At 39.6% G+C, this 23,690-nt stretch overlaps 1 protein-coding gene across 7 annotated transcripts in view; it reads left to right on the plus strand.

The window, feature by feature from the left end:
• Positions 1-23,690, plus strand: part of ERICH6B (glutamate rich 6B) — a 173,795-nt gene that overhangs the window by 96,483 nt on the left and 53,622 nt on the right. For all 7 annotated transcript variants that reach the window (XM_056555409.1, XM_056555407.1, XM_056555406.1 and 4 more), the window contains 3 exons: positions 4,754-4,911; positions 6,879-6,943; positions 9,204-9,352. In XM_056555409.1, the coding sequence (XP_056411384.1) occupies positions 4,754-4,911; positions 6,879-6,943; positions 9,204-9,352 (372 nt within the window). The remainder of the gene's footprint in view (positions 1-4,753; positions 4,912-6,878; positions 6,944-9,203; positions 9,353-23,690) is intronic.

Genomic DNA, 23,690 nt, shown 5'->3' on the forward strand with positions numbered 1-23,690 from the left:
CAAGCAGGGAGCCTCCAGCTGTTGCAAAACTACAACTCCCAGCATGCCCGGACAGCCGAAGGCTGTCCGGGCATGCTGGGAGTTGTAGTTTTGCAACAGCTGGAGGCACCCACTTTGGGAAACACTGGTCTATGTAGAGGACAGGAGCTTCTTCAGGGTCCTGTACAGAACATGCAATGTCCTAAAAAAAAAAGTAACATGGAGCCGCCATCACCTGGTAACCCTGGCAGAGGTAAAGAGTATAGAACATGTATTACCTCGCTGTACTGTAGGAGGTGCTACCAGAAACCAGTCAGTGCCTGCACTTTAGGAATACAGGGTTTTACCAGTGAAATGTCCATTCTGATTGGTCGGTTCTTCCAGCCAATGACACGTTTTGAAGATTCCATAGCATTGTATATTGAGTCTTGTTTCAAGTTACAATGGTCCAGAAAAGACCATTGTATGTTGAAACTATTGTATGTTGAGGCCATTGTAAGTTGAGGGATCACTGTATATATATATATATATATATATATATATATATATATATATAAGCTCCTCCTTTAATAAAAATCATTCAAATCACTTTTTCCCATTTTACAAAGAAAAAAGAAACATATTTGGTGTCACCACTTGTAGAATTGTCCGAACTATTAAAATAAAATGTTCATGATCCCGCACAGAGATTAGCAATAATGCAAAAAAGTAAATATATATATGAAAAATAAATAAAAACCGATCAATGCAGACTTTTGAAAATGTAACACACACCCTTTCCGAGGCCATGTCTCTTTAAAACAAATCATTGCCCCTGGTGCAAAAAAGGCAGAATTATTTTGAAGATGTGTGCTGCGCCACTTTTTAACAAATCTGGCAATAATCTACACAAAAAAAGACAAATTCCGTTTTGAATATTCCCCCACCTGTGTCAGTTATACCATGAGGTGCACTGTGTAAAAGAAAAACTCCCACAAAATAAGCAGAAGTGCACACTGAGATGACATTAGGGTAGCCAAGAATACCACATGACCAGGGTTTGCCAGTCATTGCTTGGATACAGCACCCTGGCCAATCAAGACGCAGCATAAGTTTGGGTCTAAAAGGACTGATAAAACCTTTTGCACTGTGGTCGCCATCTTGGAGAGACAAACTGAGTAGTTAGCACAGAACAGCTCACTATGGGGGAGATTTATCAAAACCTGTGCAGAGGAAAACTTGCCCAGTTGCCCATAGAAACCAATCAGCTTGCTTCTTTCATTTTTATGAAGGCCTGTGAAAAATGAAAGAAGCGATCTGATTGGTTGCTATGGGCAACTGGGCAAGTTTTCCTCTGCACAGGTTTTGATAAATCTCCCCCTATGAGACTACAGCCAAATAAAGATTTCACACTACAACACAAAGCAAAGCATTGTACAGCACAAAGCTGAGCATTGTGCAGTGGGCTGACCTGCATTACTGTGTCCAGTGAGTCTGCTGCACAACAGATCCCAGCAGTGTGACTGCGCTGACAAGCCCAGCCATAGAAATATTTCACACCGTCTACAACAAAAAGCAGAGCATTGTAGACAGATGTATTGTATTGCTCCGTGTCTGAAGAGTCACGACCTCGGGGCCAGAGTATCGTGACATCATGACTCCTCCCCCTTGTGATGTCACACCCAGCCCCCTAAATGCAAGTCTATGGGAGGGGGCGTGAGTCTTCAGACACGGAGCAATCATCACTTTATGCAGCTGAGACAGGTAGGTTCTGCATGAGAGATTGCAGGGGTCAGACATCTTATCCCCTATCCTTTATCTCAGGAGGAGGAAGAGTGTGACAATATGATGTTGAGCCAGGTGTCAGTGGATTCCTCATCGTCTACAGTTATATGGCACAGTGAAAGTGGCCTTTCAAGATGGTCTGTTCCAATATCTATGTCGGATTAGTTTGTATGTTTCCACTTTCTATGCTGCTCTACTTTGAAGCCCTCTAATTTTTTCAAAAAGCAAAAACATGTCCATTTTATGATGCCAACATAAAGTGGACATATTGTATTTGTGAAGAAAAATAAAATTTATTGTGAATATCCATTTTCCTTACAAGTAGAGAGCTTCAAAGTTAGAAAAATGCTAAATTTTCAAAATTTTCATGAAATTTGGGGATTTTTCACCAAAAAAGGATGCAAGTAACGCCGAAAATTTACCACCAAAATAAAGTAGAATATGTCACGAAAAAACAATCTCAGAATCAGAATATTCGGTAAAAGCTTTTTCGCGTTATTAATTCGTAAAATGACGGTGGTCAGAATTGCAAAAAAGGGCTCAGTCCTTAAGGTGAAAAAGGGCTGCGTCCTTAAGGGGTTAAGGTTAAAATGTATGGGGCAGTGTGTTTTGAAACAAGCTGTTAGTTACCATTGTTACTGTATGTTGCTGTAACTTTTACACTAACCTTAAAACCACTTTAACCCCTTAAAGACCAGGGGTTTTTCCATTTGTGCACTTTCATTTTTTCCCCCTTACTTTAAAAAATCATAACTCTTTCAATTTTGCACCTAAAAATCCATATGGTGGCTTATTTTTTGTGCCACCAATTCTACTTTGTAATGCCAACAGTAATTTTACCCAAAAATGTATAACGAAAGGGGAAAAAAATCATTGTGCGACAAAATTGAAGAAAAAAAACACCATTTTGTAACTTTCGGGGGCTTTCGTTTCTACATTTTTTGGTAAAAATGACACCTTATCTTTTTTCTGTAGGTCCATACCATTTCGCGTACGGGGCGTTTTGAGGGCACATTTTTTGCCCCGTGATATGAAGTTTTTAGTGGTACCATTTTTGTATTGATCAGACTTTTTGATCACTTTTTATTCCTTTTTTGGTTAGTAGAAAAAGTCCGGTAGTCCAGCACTTTGCTCTATTGCGTCTATATTGTAAATCCTTGTGCAATAGCTAGTTAGGTGGGGTGCTAAATCCGATAAAGCACATAACACTCAATAACAATTTCCAATAGAAAGGTATAAAGGATAGCACTCACCACCTTGGAGGATTAAGAAGATCTTCGCTTTTATTGCATGTGAATCATAAAGTGCGGCGTGCAGCAGAAGACATGATTCGCAGCGGGCAAGGATGCCGGGGCGCTCCAAGCACTGATGATGACAGCTGTTTCATAGGAAACTCCTACTTCTTCAGATCCTCATTCTGATCTGAAGAAGTAGGAGTTTCCTACGAAACAGCTGTCATCATCATGGCGTCCTTGCCCGCTGCGAATCATGTCTTCTGCTGCACGCTGCATATTATGATTCACATGCAATAAAAGAGAAGATTTGCTTAATCCTCCAAGGTGGTGACTGCTATCCTTTATACCTTTTTATTCATTTTTTCATTATATAAAAAGTGACCAAAAATACGCTATTTTGGACTTTGGACATAAATTAGGTTGCTTGTTTGAATCCACATAAACATCTACATCAGTTCTATCTTCTATCCAGCTGTTTGAGGTACAGTGGGGCAAAAAAGTATTTAGTCAGCCACCAATTGTGCTCCCACTTAAAAAGTTTAGAGAGGCCTGTGATTTTCATCATAGGTATACCTCAACTATGAGAGACATAATGAGAATGAAACACACTGTTGCTGGTATTTTGGCCCATTCCTCCATGCAGATCTCCTCTAAAGCAGTGATGTTTTGGGGGCAGTCGCTGGCAACACGGACTTTCAACTCCCTCCAAAGGTTTTCTATGGGGTTGAGATCTGGAGACTGGCTAGGCCACTGCAGGACCTTCAAAATGTGGTGTGTTTGGGATCATCGTCATGCTGAAAGACCCAGCCACATTTCATCTTCAATGCCCTTGCTGATGGAAGGAGGTTTTCACTCAAAATCTCACGATACATGGCCCCATTAATTTTTTCCTTTACACGGATCAGTCGTCCTGGTCCCTTAGCAGAAAAACAGCCCCAAAGCATGATGTTTCCACCCCCATGCTTCACAGTAGGTATTGTGTTCTTTGGATGCAACTCAGCATTCTTTCTCCTCCAAACACGGTGAGTTGAGTTTATACCAAAAAGTTCTACTTTGCTTTCATCCGACCATATGACATTCTCCCAATACTCTTCAACTGATTGTAGCCTTTGTAACTTTGGTCCCAGCTCTCTGCAGGTCATTCACTAGGTCACCCATCCCCCCTGCAATCTATAACTTATCCAATATCCTTCAGAAAATGTCTTGTATAAATTAATATAAATGCCTTGAATAGGGATATTCTGACATTTTAGGTTGTATGGTTTTAAATTCACATAATAGTTTTTGTTGTAAAAAATAAGGCCATCTAAATATTCAGTCAATTTGATTGCAAATTTTTACAAAGAAGTTAATTCTTCTGGCTGGGTATTATAGGCTAATTTCACTATATGAATATCGCAAAGCGATTTTAACAAGGCATAAGCAGTATAATAAACTAGTATATCCGTGCTGGTATAATGCTGGGCCCTAAATTAGTTGGATCATTTACCATTTTCTCACTGCTTACACAAAGGAATTGTGTGCGATTCACAGAACATGCGGCAGATTTTTCATGAAAGAAATCTACTTCGGCTGCCTGTTTTATTGTCCTGAGAGCTGCTCTGCACTGTCTCTATTAGTTATTTTGTGAGAAATTCTGTTGATGCAATTATTTTCTTGTAGTTCTCACCGTTGTATTTTACCCAGTGGAACACATTAGACATTTTTGTTACCATAAAGCAAATTTTAATATGTCGCTATTACAAATGTAAACATTAGGATTTCTTTGCCTCCAGCTATTTTGCTGTGTGAAAATCCAGGAACTTTTTCAGTACATGATTATGGATACCATTGAGTCGAATACACCTGAGAAAACCGAGGAAGAGACTGAAGATGAACAAACACCATTTCTCATATCTGAAGAGATGAAAGCTCTGTATGAACTCAGAGAACAGTACGTATTATATTTAGGGCCTTTTGCACAATCCAAAAAATGTTGCTAATTAGACTCCCGATGTGTATATTTGCACATTAGAGGATTTCCTGAGAATCAGTGAATATATTGTTGTTCATGTATTGGACTGATATGAAAATGGTACAAATATAGATAATTAACATAAAGTCAATACTCAACTTTAAGCATAATGCTATTTTAGGTCTGACATTCTGTGTATATAATTTTTTTCCTATAACTTTATAAAGATTAGAGCTCCATATTACTAAAACAGAGTTTTAGAAATTTAAAGGGTTTGTTCGAACATTAACACATATCCCCTTTCTACAAAATAATTGTCTGACTGCTGGTACCACCATCTAAAAAAAAAATGTGGCTAACATACACAGACTACAGGCTGCTTTAACATTGTAAGGACATCAGGCGTACCTGTACGCCCTAGTCCTGCTCCCATTATATGAGGCACGCTTAGAATCTGAGCGCTCTTTAAAGGGGTACTTCGGTGGAAATCGGAAACTGCTGCAAAAAAGTTACATATTTGTAAATTACTTCTATATAAAAATCTTAATCCTTCCAGGACTTATCAGCTGCTGTATGCTCCAGAGAAAGTTGTATAGTTATAGTTATTTTCTGTCTGACCTTAGTGCTCTCTGCTGACACCTCTGTCCATGTCAGGAACTATCCAGAGTAGGAGAGGTGTCAGACAATAACTATACAACTTTCTCTAGTGGACACAACAGCTGATAAGTACTGGAAGGATTCAGATATTTAAATAGAAGTCATTTACAAATATGTATAACCTTTTGGCACCAGTTGTTTAAAAATAAAAAGAGATTTCCACCAGAGTACCCCTTTAAACACAGTGGGTCCTGGCTAATGTCAGACATCGCTGTTCTGGCAGAGTAGATTGCCGCGTCTAAAGTGAAAGTGAAAGCTCCCTGGCAGCTCAGTCGGGCTGATCGGGACCATTGCGGTGAAAACGTGATGTCCCGATCAGCTAGGACGCATCAGGAGGGTGCCTTACCTGCCTTCTGCACGTCTGATCGGCGATTGCTCAAAGCCTGAAATCCAGGCTTGAGCAATCAACCACCGATAACACTGATCAATGCAATGCAATGGCATTGATCAGTGTATTGAATCAATGTACTGCATGTTATAGTCCCCTATGGGGCTATAACATTGCAAAAAAAAGTGAAATTTTTTTAATAAAGATGATTTAACCCCTTCCCTAATAAAAGTCTGAATCACCCCCCCCCCTTTTCCCATAAAAAAAATTCGTAAATAAAAATAAACATATGTGGTATCGCCGCACGCATAAATGTCCGAACTATAAAAATATATTGTTAATTAAACTGCACGGTCAATGGCGTACGTGAAAAAAAAAATTCCAAAGTCCACTGTAGATTTTTGGGTAAAATGACTGATGTCATTACAAATTAGAATTGGTGGCGCAAAAATAAGCCTTCATATGGATTTTTAGGTGAAAAATTGAAAGGGTTATGATTTTTAACAGGTAAGGAGGGAAAAAAACAAAAGTGGAAAAACGCTATGGGGGAGATTTATCAAAACCTGTCCAAAGGAAAAGTTGCGGAGTTGCCCATAGCAACCAATCAGATTGCTTCTTTCATTTTTGCAGAGGCCTTGTTAAAAAGGAAAGAAGCAATCTGATTGGTTGCTATGAGCAACTCAGCAACTTTTCCTTTGGACAGGTTTTGATAAATCTCCCCCTATGTCCTTAAGGGGTTATAAAGACAGATTATAAAATAAGCAATAATATAAGAATGGTATATTTTACACAAAGTATAGTAAAATCCTTACATTCATGCTAATATGAACTAGCAGCATACCATAGTGAGTGTTAGAGTATTTTTATTTCAAAGGATGATATACAATTATAATAATATATATAAATATATATTTTACTGTTCTATACATTAACAATCTAATTGTTAAAACTGTTTGTTTAGGATAAAGAATATAGACACTAAGGAATACATTTCTTATCTATCAAACCATCAGACTACACATGGATGTAAGTTTTATACTACATTTTGACATTTTGCATTGTTTTGACCTTTTTGAGAGCATCCATACTTGTTATCCCTGGTCATTTTATATGATATCTGTTAGAAGATACTAAAATAGCTTTCATTGTGTATCATACAGCTGTTGTCAATGTTGGCCCCAAGGAATGTTTAGTATAAAAAGCTAATATCTTTAGAAATCAGTGTCCAACTTTGTATTCTTAGAATACTTTAATAGCATGCCCTAAAACATTCAACAAACATTTGACATGTAAAGATGCATGCAGTCATTTGTAAGAAAAAATAAAATAATCAAAGTATATGACATGAAAAGGACAACTTTTGTCAACAATGACCACTGTATATTTTATATAACCATCTGTAAGCTTTTTGCACCCTTTGTTAGCATGAATAGAATTTGTAAAGTAGGCAGCAGGCACTACTGAAACAGAATTTTTTGTAACAATCACTGTATGTACCTGAAGCATATAGAAAAAGAGGTATGCAAAATACACAAAGAGGTATGCAAAATTTACAAAGAGGTATGCAAAATACCTCTGATTTGACCCCAAACCCTTAAAACCTAGTAAAAGTGAACTCCTTGGCTTAAAGCTTGTATAGGGTTGTATAGGGTAAAATCAGCTTGTTCGCCATGTCCCCTTGTCTTCAGGGCTGGCAGCTATCCAGGAGAACAGAAGTTTGAAAGTTGTCTTGCACCGTATGTAAACCAGGTGTAAGTTGTCCCTGGGATGTTTTCCTCCTGAGGTGGTATGCATCTGAAATATCACAACTGTATGTATGTATCTGGGTCTTTACTACTATGACTGTCATGCTTATCTTTGAACTGTATCGTTGCTGAGGTATTTCTCCCAAAGTTTTTGGGACAGGTGCATGTGAGGAGATATATGACCCCCATGTGCTGAGATTTGCAAAATGTCTCATTTTGTAAACCTGACCAGTGGTCTGACTTGTTAATGTTTTTCTGGGTTCTATGTACCGTCAAACTTAAGCCATGCTTTCTGCCGGGGACAAGGCACAAAGTAACTCTGTGTGAGGCGATTCCTGCCTCTTTAAACAAAAGTAGTTTTTTGTCTGGACTATTTGTAACAATCTTACCACAAAATCGTTATGTGTCGCATACTGCACAAAAATTCTACAGCCCACATCCATTAGGATAGGAAAAGGAGGAATAGAGGGCCTCCACATCGAGGGAGGCTAGGTAACACTCCTTCTCCACATGTGGGCCCTCCTTAGAACTTCCTTAGGACATCTGTTGTGTCCCTTACATATTATGGTAGTGCACACAAAGGTTACAGAACACTATCAATTAACTAGGTCCCTGAATGAGGTTGTCAATTCCCGATATGATACAGTGTCCTTTTAAGGGTGAAAATCCCTTATACAGTTTTGAAATACCCCAAAATGAGCAAACTTTCTGGCTTCAAATAGCTAAATCCTGTCTCATCAATTAGTTTGTCCTGCTTGGCCCTCATTCATATCTGTAATAGTTCCTCGCTGAAACATTTTGGGGGATCCCTTAGCAGCTTTTTATAGCAGTCTTTGTTGTTGAAAATCTCTGTACTCCTCCGTGCCCACCACCATGTAGTTATCACCCTTATCTAAGGGTTTCATGACCAGAGGGGAGTCAGATTCCAAAGAAGAAGCGCCTGTCTCTCCTGATAGGTGAGGTTTTGATGTCTCACTGTTTGTCCCTCTAAGTTTCAGCGAGCTTTTGTGGCTACATCTACAAATATATCTATACATGTATATAATCCCCTAGATGGGGTGGGGGCCTCACACTCTTCTTGAGTAACACAGTAAAGGGACCTTGGCTCTCCCCATTTTGGCCTTCCCTTGCTAAATCCTCCATATCACGAAACGGTGAGACATCTGCTTGTTCAAGATTGTGCTCATTTGCCAACATCTAAAGGGATTTTTTTTTACTTTACCCACAAAAAAGCAATGTGCAGTATTTTACAGTGAGCACATAAGATAACAGTTTTTGTAATTTGTAATTTCTGCCTGAATCAACTCTCTAGGATAGGTTTATTATCTGCATCATTTTCTTGATACTCACTTAGCACTAAACATCTAGTACCCAGTGTTAAATAGGCTTTGAGTACAAGTGATCCCTGTAGTTACAAGCTTGATACATTCAAGAACAGCCATTGTAACTTATTACCTTTAATCTATGGAAAACTTCAAAATGATGGGATATTACTGAAAATGTAATTTAGCAAAATCATAATGTATTCATTTATATTTTAGCTCTTTTTTCGATGGAGAAAATATCTTTTACCCTGGCTTCAGCTGCTGACACCATCATAAACTATGCACAAACAAATGATGTATTTTTTGATCAAGCTCACAACATTGACGACTATTTTATTCCAATTATGGACAATGAACTAATAAAGGTGAGTAAAATGAAAGCAAAAATGTCTTGACATAAGATGTAATTTGTGGGGAACACGACCATTAAAAATATGGTCCATAAGTAGAACGCCACTGCTTTCATCTTAAAAAGCAACCCTGCTCTACATTTTTCTCCAAACTGAGAGTGGAGCGGGCCTTGGCTGCGCTATGGTCCCTTCCGGCATTGTTGCACACTGCTTATGCTAAATTGCCAGCAGAGATCAAGGGCTCGACGTTACTTAGAGACACGATTATTTAGTGGAAAGAAGTGCAGAAGGCTTTTGAACTTCCCTTCCTTCTTTCCAAACGGATGCCCTTACGTGATCATCCGGAATTTCCACAGGGAAGTTCCTCCTCCTGGCTGTGCTTCTGGCACACTAAGCGGGTGAAGTTGGTAGGGTCTCTCATACATGGGGAAGCCCAAAGATGGTTGTCTCTAGGGGAAATCTGGAGTTCCTTTGATCTTCCTCACTCCCACCTAATTTATGCGAATAAGTTGTACTCCTTTTGCTCTTCCAGACTTAAAATCTTGCTCGGGAAGCGACTACTCACTCACTGGATGATATCATTGGTACGGAGCTGAAGAGGGTCTCCATTTCTATGCTTTATTTGGCTTTTCGTAATCGTCCTCTCAAGTTAGATTCTGCTAAAACGTTCTCAATGGGGGAAAGGTGGACGGGGGATTTTGCCATTGCTGATACTATCCTGGGGGATTGTAGGTAAACATGTTATTAATGAGCGATGGCAGGAGACCTATTTGAAACTGTCCCATGCTGCTCTGTATAGTTTCAATATTCTTCCCTCGCCTTCCTTCCCGTATAGAATCACTAGCTGTCCCAAATGTCAAATGCCAGTCACAAATTTATACCATGGGGTTTGGGAATTCTCCTTCACAGCTGACTACTGGCATATGGTGAGAAAGTACATCCGCAATCACTGGCAGAGGCAGCTCCCATTCACTCCCCAATCTCTACTCTTTCATCAATTGCACCCACCAGGGGGGGGGGGGCAGGGGGAGGAGGAGAGGGTCCCACACTTCATTCATGTAGTGCTTTTAGTAGCCTTGCGCTGTCTCTTTGCCAAGTGGTTGGATGCAGTGACACCAGATTTGCCAATGCTGGTGTCCGAATTGAAAATCTTCCTAAAGGTAGACAGACTGGATGCCAAGAGGCATAGGGATTCTGCCATGAAATTTTTTTTTCAGAAATGGAAATCTTTTATTGTGACTCACTTTGACTCTCGTGGGATTGCTGACATTGTTCCTTTCAGACACACCACGTGGTATAACAGTGAGTCTTTATGAGGCACTCTGGGAGCCTTGAAGCTGCCAGATGATTGAACAATTGGGTATTTTACTCTTCTGTTTCCTATAGGATCCCTTGAGAGTTGGGGTGAGCAGCTCCGGAGTGGAAGGAGACAATGTTGGGATGTTGCCAATTTATTATAGGGACTTACGGACTGTTTTTTTTTCTTCTGGAGGTACCTTTGTTGGGACTTTTGCACCACTTTCTTTATTACCTACTTTTTGTGACTAGAAGAGAGATTTGTTTTGTTTCTTTTATTTTCTTGAACTTTTGATTGTACTGCACTATGTTTTCTATGATTGCATTTTGTATTTAAGGAAAATGTTTAATAAAACTATATAAAAAATGTTTTTTTTTAAAAAGCAACCCTGTGATGAGTACCTTGCTAGTGAGAGGTGAAGGGCGAGTAGTGCCGCCATCTGCATTCCAATTAAGACTGGATCATAGAATAAATTATATGGCTATCCTAACATTGATACTAAGAACCAGATCAGATTCTGTCAGATTCATTCAACTGTTTATGAGGCGAACAAAAGCTCCCTCGATTATTTAAACTGATTCTAAGCATCAACAATGAAATACAACAGGAACAACACATATATAGACCAGAAAAATATTTTATTAGCCAAGATTAAAACAGACACAATTCATGATATGTAATCCGATTGATATGGAGATGACACAAAAGCAAACCATCCCAAATGACCCCCTTCATACAAAAGAGAAGGTGGTGTGTATATTACTGACCAGAGAAAGTATATGGTACAAAAATATATAAGTACCTATAAGCACAGTGCCAAAAAGTAAAGGTATGAAGAAATGCAGAAAAATCTGCTATGCAGTAAAACCTTGCATCAATAGAACATATGGCCAAGAATACAGAGAAATAGTTTGGTCCTCAATGGTAACTGCAGGGTGACCCAATGTACGCTTCGCACTCTGATGGTATTGTCCTGGGTTTCTCTGTTTATTTCGACACAATCCAAAATCCCACTCACAGGGCCTATAAATTAAAAAAAAAATAAAAAAAATATCCCATTCAATGACAGCAGAGATCTGTAAATACATCACAGCATTTTCTAAAAATTTTATTTTTTTTTTCTACATTGATCAAAGGGGTATCAACTCGTGTAGTTAAACTTGTAGGGCACATCAAAATGTTTTTGCACATACACTAATTTAGAAAATATGCCTTCATGATATTCCTGCTCTTTTCCTCTACTTGTTGGAGAGTGGAGCAGCAGTCTGTAACCTAGGCTGCGAACAAGGGGAGGAAAGGAGCAGAACCCCTTTTGTAATAGAAATCACCCTAGCCGTAGAGGAAATAGAGTATTACATGCAAATCATTCACGTGAATGGCCATACGTGTAACATTTTGTGCCTGGAGTCAGGAGCCACTGTTTGCAAGATGCTCTGACTCATTATAACAAGGTCCATATGCCCTAATGTCATATACGTACAGTATACAGAGGATAAAATAAGCATTGACCATGTCACCATTTTCCTCACTATTAGAGATGAGCAAATTTACAGTAAATTCGATTCGCCACGAACTTCTCGGCTCGGCAGTTGATGGCTTATCCTGCATAAATGAGTTCAGCTTTCAGGTGCTCCCGTGGTCTGGAAAAGGTGGATACAGTCCTAGGAGACTCTTTCCTGAAAGCTGAACTAATTTATGCAGGATAAGTCATCAACTGCCAAGCCGAGAAGTTCATGACAAATCAAATTTATTGTAAATTCGCTCATCTCTACTCACTATATACTGTTTCTTTGAGACAACAGTACCTTCTAATTCCAGGTCATTTTGAAGCTCTCCACAAGTGGTTCTTTGACAACTCTACTGACTATTGTTTTCACTCCTCTGCCAGAAATATTGTGAGGGGCACCTGGTAGAGACAAATTTTGGTGATATGATTGTCTTTCCCCTTCCATATTATAGCTCCAACAGTGCTCACTGGAACATTCAGAAGCTTAGAAATGGGTCTGTAACCAACAGCATGATATGTTTTGCAACAATTAGGTTGTAAAGGTCTTCAGAAAGCTCTTTGCTTTTACCCATTATGAAATGTGTCTTGTGTGAGGCCTTTTTGTAGGCCCTCAGTTGGGACTGAACCAGCTGATATTAATTTGCACTGACAAGCTGGATTTTTTTTTTATTACTGATAGATTGCAGCTGTTGTTTTGGCTTTCCATGCCCTTTTGCACCTCCCTTTCTTCATGTGTTCAATACTTTTCCCCTTTGTTATTTAACATTACCCATTGCTTAATTCTGAGCTTATCTGTTTTGGTTTCTTTGTATGTGTGGATTGCTTGTGTTGTTATCAGCATCTGGTGACAATTTTATGACAATCGCACCTTTAAAATATATTTAGTATATATTTTTTAATTTATATGTCCCCGAGGTGACGTGTTCAATATTTATTTCACCCGCAGTATGTATAAAAGAAGGCTTACTGAGCTCAGTGTTAGCCGCCTAGTTTTTATATTGTTTCTAGTGTGGATAGGTGAAATAGTTATTTTTTCAATATGTACTGTACATTACTAGTTTGCCATGGCTCTACTTAAGTAATATTAAAACTATACAGAAATGGATACTAAAACTTTACACATTTTCATTACAATTTAGCTTCAAATCAGTCTCTAGTTACTGAGGACTTTGACATTCACATAAGGCCCGGAGTGACCATGAACTTTTACTGACTGTCACACTCTGTTGATTTAGGTTTGGAGAAATATCTTTCCAGAGTATTCCGTCGTCAGAAAAGAATCTTATGTGGGTTTAGACCTGTAGAGTTCTCTACAAAATGTATCTGCGGCCAGCTTGTCATAAAAATGTGTTTCCATGAGCTATAGAGGGTTATTTCAAATGCCACACACCACACTTAGATATGAAAGATGTACTAGTTGTTTTGGGGGCTGTGCTTCCTTTCTAGCTTTCTTGATTTGATGATATTTCATATAGCCCCCTGTGTCAGTATCACTGTAGATTGAGACAATAAAAAAGATTTCTATACTATGGGCAGAGGAATATTTTAACTGAGTACATAAAATATGAATTCTTCTGCTTGTTCACAACCTTCATACTTAAGGTAAATCAAACAGATTGGGTCACAGTGACACATTTTATATGTCCCCGAGGTCAGGAGGCCGTAAATAACAGACTAAGACTAGTTCATTCCCTTCAGACCAGAGTTTTTCATTTTTAATGTGTGGATCACACAGCTTCTGAAAATAAAATGCTTTGGTAATAATATTTTTAGTACTATTTCCTTCTCTGCTGCTCTGAAGAATGAATGCATAGTACATTCACTTTATTTTATGAGTGTGCCTTAATCCTTTTCTACCACAGGGCTTCCAGGAGCAGTATATAAAATATTTAACAGTGAAGATTATTACAAAGTGTTCATGTACACTGGTCACAATCTGAGTCTTTAGTATTTACTAGCTAGACCAGAAGTTGTAACTACCTGTCTTGGCATGCAGTGAGATACAATGATATTACATTGCAGTTTTAGAACCCATTGTTGCACATAGTCACTGCATTGCTTCTGGCTGTGCAACCAGCAGTTATATGAAAGTATAAAGCTAATTATTTCTTTACTCAATGATATTTCATACATACGCTTTCCACGAGAATTGAGGCAATTCCATGCTTCTTGCATGCTAACCAGGAGTGGAAATAGTCACACAAGTTAACAAAAAGGATGAGATAAAGGGCATTTTCAGGTATAAAAACTGTATATGTGACTGGGGTAAAAATGTATTATACTTACCTCTCCCGATCATTTGCAGCCACAGCAGAGCCCGATCCTGTCATCTACTTCCTGGTTGCTGTTCACGAACCATCCCTGTAGGAACTGATCTCAGGAAGGATACCAATACAGCCAGTGACAGGCTGAGCATGGCAGTTTCTGCAGGAATGGCACATCATTAGCTACCAGGAAGTAGTCAAGAGGACCAGGCACCAAAAGCATCAGGGTAGGGGAATAGAGGATATTTTTTTTTATCCTATTCACATATACATTCTTTATGCCCAGACACCCCCTTTAAATCACAGTTACAACTCCCCTTTCCAATGGCCCCTTGGTTTTCCTGGTACATACACCATTGCGTACATGTGTATACATATACACACACTCCTTTTGCTGCCCTGTTATACATACCTTCTGTATCAAAACAGTTATCTGGACTAATAAACCTCTGCTGCTCTGGGAAAGTTGGCAGAACCATGAATGTGAATGACTACCATGCTGTAGTTCATTTTTCTCATGCCAATCACATCCCCCTGGCATTGGGAGCTGATTTCCAGGAATTTCAGAAGTCGCATTTACAGTGATCAGCTGACTGCCAGGGCAACTTCCTTTTAAGGAGATCTATCCAGTTGGGATGATATTTTCAAATCAGGTGGACACCAGGAGTAAAAATCTTCACCACAATGGTGGGCTACCTTGTAAATTCACATCACAATGGCTTCAAAAACATATTCTGATGTATAATGTGGTATACCCATAAGCAATGCTTTTAAGTCCCACAACTAGTAGTAGGTGCTTTAAATTCTAGGGGCCAACTCTGGGTTTGCAGCAGGATTCTGGTCACGTAAGAGCAAACGTGATGTGAATGGGACTTAACCTGAAAATATTTGGTATTCGGTATGTGCTCTGTTAGTCCATAAACCATGTCATTTTAATCATATATAATTGGTTTCTGAACTGTTTTAAAGCATTCTAGTGTAAAGTACCGTAAAAGTGCAACATTATTATTATTAATAATACAATTTATTCTTTTTTTTTTTATAGTTTTGACCTTTCTGTTAATGTATTCAATATAAAATTATCTTCCTCTAGCAACATTGTATTAGAACAGGCATTCTTAAACTTAGATTTACTTTGAATAAAAAAATAGATTACATATTTAACAGAGTTATGGTGTTAATATTAATGGTTGGAGCACTCAGATCTCCAAGCACTTTCACATATAATTAATACATTCATTTAATTTTAATCGCTTAATTGTAAAGAGATATCACAGCAGTAGATTAAAAGCCTAGTTGACCTTGCAAAGATTTGATCCTTTAACCTCAACGGATTTTGGCAATAAAACCCTCTTAAAACATAGGCCAGACGTATTTCCCTGTGGTCCCCCATCTAAGTTAACAATATCTTAATATGACCTTCAATGAAGTGCTCAAGGATTCACGCACCTGTATAGAATATAACTTTATAGTCATCCAAAGCTACTGCTTTTACATCTACCAGATATTAAAGAAAATTTTCATAAGAATATAAATTATTACTTTCCTTGAAAGATTATATAAAATGATGAGTTTCACTTACCAGTACCATAATCAGATAAATAAAACATTACTACAAGTTCCTGCCATTGATGTATCATGACTCAATGACCAAGTTGATCTACTTCTGATATGCACAAAATAGCTGAATGTGTATATCAATAAGCTATGGTTAAAATACAACTGCTGTTCATGACTTATTTCAAAATTTGCAATGTACTGCAACTACACTGAATAATTAAAGCACCTCCTATGGCCACCAAAGGGGCCAAGAGAAGGCAGTGTCACCTCCGGGGTATAAAAGAGTGCAACTTGGATCATGCCTCAACCACTTTCCCTACCTACTTTAACGATCAGCCCTAAATGGCAGCCCCCAGCTAGACGACAACAACTCTACACTGACCTAAGTACAGGGGCATCAGAGTAGTCAGAATAGTCAGACAAACCAGGATGGCAACACACAGGCAAAGCAGTGCCAGTATCAGCAAACAAGGGGTTAATAAGAAAACAAGAGACAGAAGTCAGAAACCAATAGCGCAACACAGTACAAAATCAAAAATTAGGGCAGAGTCAGGCCAGGCAATCAAGCAAACATACAGAGTGGTGTTGTACAAAATTAGCAGATTGAAGAATGGTCAAGGCACAGGTCAGGTTACAGAAGGTCAAAACAATCACAAGGCACAGGGTACAGATAAACACAAGTGATGGAAAACTGAAAACCTTTGTCTGTGATTGAAGTTTCTATATTACATGCACAGGTTTGTAATGAGAACAGTTTTAAATGCCCTGCCTCAGAGAGTCTTGTGCTCTCACTCCCTGATAGTCCACCTTTGGAGCTGGGCAAGGTACGTGTTTAACAGGCTAGCTCAGTTCCGTGTACTAATGGGTGGAGTGAACTAACACATTGTTTTCTCTCCTCTTGATGCCACAAACAATCTGATACGGTGAGGTGTTAGTGTAGTGGAAGTCCCAAATTGTAATATATGTATGTACATTCTGGATGCAAAATCATAGCAGAATCTTGTAATATCTTTTTTATTGGACTAACAGCATTTTGCAAAGACAAGCTTTCAGGAGTCCTCCCTTTATCAAGTGTAAAGCATTTCTGAACACATAGAAGATAACACACTTGTAACATCTCACAAAATATTTGTTATGATTCGGCTAGCTGGATGTGGATCCTCTGTGTCAGCGAGGGATTGGCGTGGACCGTGTCGGTGGAACGGTTCTAGGGTTGGTACTGGTTTTCACCAGAGCCCGCCGCAAAGCGGGATGGTCTTGCTGCCGCTGTAGCAACCAGGTCGTATCCACCGGCAACGGCTCAACCTCGCTGACTGCTGAGAAGGCGTGGGACAGAAGGACTAGGCAGAAGCAAGGTCAGACGTAGCAGAAGGTCAGGCAGGTGGCAAGGTTCGTAGTCAATAGTAATAGCAGGAGGTCAGGAACACAGTAATGGTAAACACAGTAGTAGCTATCTCTAGGCACTAAGGCAACAAGATCCGGCAAGGAAGTGCAGGGGAAGTGAGGTTATATGGACGGGGCAGGTGGAAGCTAATCAGACTGATTGGGCCAGGCACCAATCATTGGTGCACTGGCCCTTTAAATCTTAGAGAGCTGGCGCGAACGCTCCCTAAGGAGCGGAGCCGCGCGCGCCAGGACGTGACAGCCGGGGACCGGGACAGGTGAGTGACTTGGGATGCGATTCGCGAGCGGGCGCGTCCCGCTATGCGAATCGCATCCCGCCGGCAGAGTCAGTGCAGCGCTCCCGGTCAGCGGGTCTGACCGGGGCGCTGCAGAGAGAGGAACGCCGCGAGCGCTCCGGGGAGGAGCAGGGACCCGAAACGCTCGGCGTAACAATATTCAGGGGTTAAAACAACAGATGTCAATTCTGCAGTCAGTGTCTGTTCTTTCCAATGTGAGTTCTATTTCAAGACTTTGTTCAGTGGCATAAACAGGCTCTTGGTATGGACAATTTATCACAAATGAGATATTTCAAAGCATTTCAGTCAGGCGACCATCAGAAATGGCCAATCTCTAAGATGAATAATAGTAACAATACATTGATGAAAGTACATATAAATGAGAAACTGATCCACTGACACAGAGAGATAATAATTCACACTATACATTATAACTAATGACACTTCCATGGTCATAATATTAATAACATAAATATTTATATAGTACAAATTACACATTTTGTTCAAGTTCAAATTATGGTGCAAAGTTGATATGGAACCAGTCTAAAGACTAGAAACAGTTTTGAGCATTCGGGCTGTACAACAACTTCCTTGTTTCCTGTCCGCACTGGTCGGTGCCTGATTTTGTGGCGTGTGGGATGAGCTGAACTCCTTTGTTTCCGTCTAAAGACTGATTGGATCTATTACAGAGCTTTAACATAGTGCTAGGAACCACTCATAGAATAACAGTATTCAGCATCAATTATCATGTGTTACATTTTACAAGTATATGAAATAAAGGAATATCAGTTATGGTCAGTAATCTTGCTCAAGAGAGGGATGAAGTGGCACAGCTGAGGATCAAGGGGGAGAAAAAAGTGACACAGGGTAATCAAGGGAGAGAATTAGGTGACACAGGGGGGACAAGGAGAGGGGAGTTGAAGGTGGTTAATGAAGTTGCATAGAGGACATCATGGGGGGGGGGGGTGAATGGCACAGCTGGGGATGAAGGGGAGAACGAAGTGATCAAGGTGGGAAGAGTAATAAAATTACATAGGGGGGTGATGAAGGGGGGGTTGGTCACAGCATTCATCAGATAAGATAAGTGTGAACAAAAAGGGATCAATAAGTCCCATAAAAACAAATATGGTGCCAAAAAACAAGCCTTTATACAGTCCGTTTCTGAAAAAAAAAATAATAGAGGAATAGGGCCATTTTAAGCATAATAAGTTTGTTACAGTAACAGACAAAATTGGGTATCTTTTTACTCGTATTAACCCCCAAAAGTTGCAAGAGTAATGGCTCTTAAAATTCAAGGAGGAAAATATGAAAAGGCAACTACTTAAGGACCTGTACGCCTTTGTCCCGCTCCCCTTCAGTCATGAGCCCACGTCATAGCAAGATGGTCCCGCCAGCTATCAGTCGCCGGGATTTATGACTAATGCCGGGCATTGCAGTGATGTAACCCCTTAGATGCCATGATGAAAGTTGATTATTAAAGTAGTCCATTTGTCTTGGCAAAATGCCTCCAGATCATGCAAAGTCTTTGGTTGTCTTGAATGAACCGCACATTTGAGTGCTTACCAGAGTAGCTTGACTACCATGACTAAAGGTCCTTCGATCTGATACGCCGTGGTATGTTTTGGGGGGGTTTTAATGCAGTACCCAATTTATTTATGTTTGAGTGTGCTTTCTTAAACCTGCCTTCCTATATGAATTTTTAAATGAATTACAATAAAAGAAGACTTTTTAATCGGTGCTGGCTGATTAAAATACATGTTCCCAGGATGCAGCCATATGAATTTGCCATAAAATACTACAAAAATTAAATAACAGTTTTGGGAGGATATTATCCTTCTAATTATTGTATATGCTTTTTTTTATAGAATAGATGTGCACATATGGGGGGTATTTATCAATTTTGCCTGTTGACAGTTTCTTTTTACCCTTTTTTTTTTCACTTTGGTTTTCGTGGACATGCACCAAATCTATCATTTGGTGCACGTTGTTAGTATTTTTGGCTCAAATGTTGGAATCAGCTGTTCACAGCGCCTTTTACACAGAACTTACCGCCACAGAGGACGCGTATTTTACCCTGTAGAGCCGCCATTTTGGAGTCCCTCCTGCAGTATATCAGCAAGCGACATGAGTTATTTTCTTTTGTGGGGTTTATAGACACCATGTGAAAGGGATTTTATTTTCAACTTGGGTATTTTTTTTTTTTTGTTACTTTAGTTCAGTGGTCTTCAACCTGCGGACCTCCAGATGTTGCAAAACTACAATTCCCAGCATGCCCGGACAGCCGTTGGCTGTCCGGGGATGCTGGGAGTTGTAGTTTTGCAGCATCTGGAGGTCCACAGGTTGGAGACCACTGCTTTAGTGCTTACCTTTCCTGAACCTGTGTGGCCATGTCCAATGCTGGCTCAACGGAGGGTGAAGGTTCCTCAGAGACAACTATGGCGCAGGATAGTATTGAGCAGCCGTGGGGGCGTCGCTGCTTTAACAAAAAAAACGTTTTAATGTATTTTGACACCTTTAGATTTTCTGACATTGGTAAGTGTGTTTTCCATGTGCAAAATTTCTTGGCGGGGATTTGTGCCAAAAAAACGGGATTTGCACCAAAATTGCGCCAAAGATCGATTGGCGCAAATGATGAATTCCTGACTAAAGTTGAAATCACACACAGAACCGTGTGATTTTGAGAAAGTTGTAAAAATGACAGTGGAGAAAATGCGCCAAACTTTGGCGCAAAAAGACACTGCGCCAAAGTATTGTGCCAAAGTTACGTGAAAAAAACACATAAATCCTTTGATAAATACCCCCCATGGTCTTTACTTTTTACAGTATATTTCACTAATGGTGTTATACCAAGAATATGTAGTATAAACATGTGCATTTAAGAAAGATTAAGTATAACACAGCAATATTCCCTTTAAAATACATAAATATGCGGTATTTTCCAAAGACGTTGACAATCTTTGTTTCTCAATAAGCTCTATTCTCATCCAGGTATCTGTCCAATAAAACAATACCCAATGATCATATGGTTGTAAACCTCATGGCTTCATGTGGACTCAGCATGTGGCCCCCTGCATCTCTCTTACAATTAAGTGACAGTGTTGGCATTGAATATAAGAATGACTTTCAGATAATATATCCCTCCAGAGAGTAAAATGACGGCTGTTTTATCTGTATGAATGAGCTGAGTAATGATTTGGACGGCTGGCCTGACACTGTAATAAAAAGATGTCAAGCTCAGTTCTATGTCACTGAGCCAGGATGGGTCTTATCTGAGACTATAACTCAACAGACCCAGATTTACTGAGCCCCGGTGTAGTCAACTGAATAAACCTTGAGGCTTTGCATTATAAATCTCTGCCATGTGTTTAGTGTCTTTATTTTCATGTAATCATTTCCAGGCTATATCACTGGTGGGCATAGATTACATCATACATGACATCCCATCCAAATAGGTTGGAGCCAGTGTCCTAATTTCTGGAGCTTTTCATTGAGTTATGCATATTGCTAAATGATGTTAAAAACAGAAAAGGCAAGATGGCTGCCCCCATAATAACACAAAAAATAAAATGCGGAACATTTTCAGAAATTAAAATTTCAGATTAGAAAACAACATTTTTCAGTATTTGACTCTAAACCGTAAATAACTAGGTGACATTTACTTTAGGCTTTGTCTGAATTTTATTTGCGATAACCAAGTTGTAAATACCACCGCCATACTACAATAGTGTACAGACACTTTAGCGTTAAACCTGGATTTCCTGAAATGTGTCACCTGCCCCTATGTGTCACTTTAACAATTTGGAGACCTGCAGCTAAAAACCTCCCTGGCGAGAGGTGACACAGGGTTTTCAGTACAAAATCTTGAAAGCATTTGCCGCATTTTCTATTTCCTTTTCCGAACCGTGCCAGTACAGTTATAGAGCTAGATCCCACACCCTCAACAGATAAGAAAGTACCTGCTGACCCTATTTAGAGATTTGGGCTAACATTAAAGCCAGTCGCATAGAGGGCCATGTCTTCACAGCTGCTGTGTGCGTTAAGGTGTCAATTTGCGATAATTCTCCTTGTGAAGATGGTGCAGATTATCTTTTTTTTAACAGCCTCTATTTTGGCCTTCCATCTTCGGTCTCTTTCACATATTATTAGATTCACACATTTTCCATTTGAACAATAGATCGTCGAAATTGGATAAAAGATAGCAATCTTGTTTTATGATTGAAACTGACACAAGGTCATATCTTTGAGATTTAAGAGCTGGATCAACTGTTCCCACAATTTCATCGTTTCCACTGATCATCATCTACTTACTGTTGTCACATTCCTGTCATTGCTAAACTACATGCGTTCTTCAAGCTGAGCTCAAATATAGAAACTATTTGTGACAATTTATTTGCGGTATTAAATAGAACAGATCCAATATCTAGTTAACAGCGCACGCATGCCTTTAGCACAAGGGAACATGTTCTATTAGCATTATAGATTTATTAGTTTTTTTTGTTTTTTGTTTTTAAACACATTTTATTCAAAGTTTTCTCAATATACAGTTTAGGCAGCAAAGGATGAACCAGGCTCAGTCCAATAAACTTAACAGAAATAAACAAATGCATAACAATGAAAACATGTGAATGCTCACGCAGGAACCAATGAATAGGATCATTAAATAAATCAGTATCACCAAGTGTCGAGATCTACTGAAGAGGACGTATAGGTAGGAGCTATGACTGAGAAGCAGTAGGAGAAGCTCCCGTGGGGTCCATTGCAGGAAGACGTAGAGTTCCTAAGGTATCCCCCAGTGTCCCCCCTACAGTATCATTCAGTGTGTTCAAAGGGCTAGATTTATTAGTTAAGTGAATCTTTTCTTCTTTAGGTCAGATTAATACATACAGTATATGGGGGGAAGCTCTGGCAACAGAGGTTCACTTGAAATCCTCATTATTCTTACACAAAGAAGCCAGCACCAGAAATATATGCTTGGCTTGTGTTTTGCTGTGATTTGTGGATATTCGGCACTTCAGCCCCATAACAACTTTTGCGCATACAAAGGTTACAATATTATTGGAGGTCACTGCGACCATCACATGATTTCAGTGTTTTCTTAAAGGGGTTATCCGGCCAAAGAGCAGCACCCACATTCTATGCAGGGCTGCGTCTGCAGTCTTGGAAAGCTCTTTGTTTCCAAGACTGGGGACGTGATGTAACGCCACGCCCCCTTTGACATTATTCCACACCCCCTCCATTCATGTCTATGGGAAGGGGCATGACAGCCATCATTGACATGAATCCATTGACATGAATGGAGGGGGCGTGGTTTGAGGTCATGAGGGGGCGTGGTGTTACATCACGTCCCAGGTCCTGGAAACAAACAGCTGTTGCCAGAGCTTTCCCCAATATATGTGGCAGGTTGCCCACCAGCTGACATCTTGGATAGGAGATGAGATGTCTTTGGCTGCATAACCCCTTTAAGGGAGAAGAAATCACAGGTAACATGCAACAATCACAAGAATTCCATATTGAACTGTTGTTCAATTGTATAAAAAATATTGCAAGACTAGAAGTTTAAATGGAGTCACAGTACAAAACATCCTATCCCCTATCCACAGGATAGGGAATAAGTGTCTGATCACAAGGGGTCCAACCACTGGGACCCCCACGATCTCCTGCTCCATACTCCAGCTCTCTCCATGCACGAAGCCACCACCACTCCATGCTCGGATTACTGTCAACCACAACATGAAGCTATGGCCAACACGCCTTCTATGTATTTCTATGGGAGAGCCAGAGATACAGCTTTTGTATATATATATATATATATATATATATATATATATATATATATATGAAAGAAGAAACAAGGTCCGGCACTAGGTTGCAGGTAAAAACTTCTTATTCTTTATTTTAAGATTCTGCGGTACAGGGTAGAAAGTCTGACGCGTTTCGCTAACAAGCTTAATCGTAGACCGTCTACGATTAAGCTTGTTAGCGAAACGCGCCAGAATTTCTACCCTGTACCGCAGAATCTTGAAATAAAGAATAAGAAGTTTTTACC

This window comes from Hyla sarda, chromosome 2 (genome assembly GCF_029499605.1).
Source record: "Hyla sarda isolate aHylSar1 chromosome 2, aHylSar1.hap1, whole genome shotgun sequence".
NCBI lineage: Eukaryota > Metazoa > Chordata > Amphibia > Anura > Hylidae > Hyla > Hyla sarda.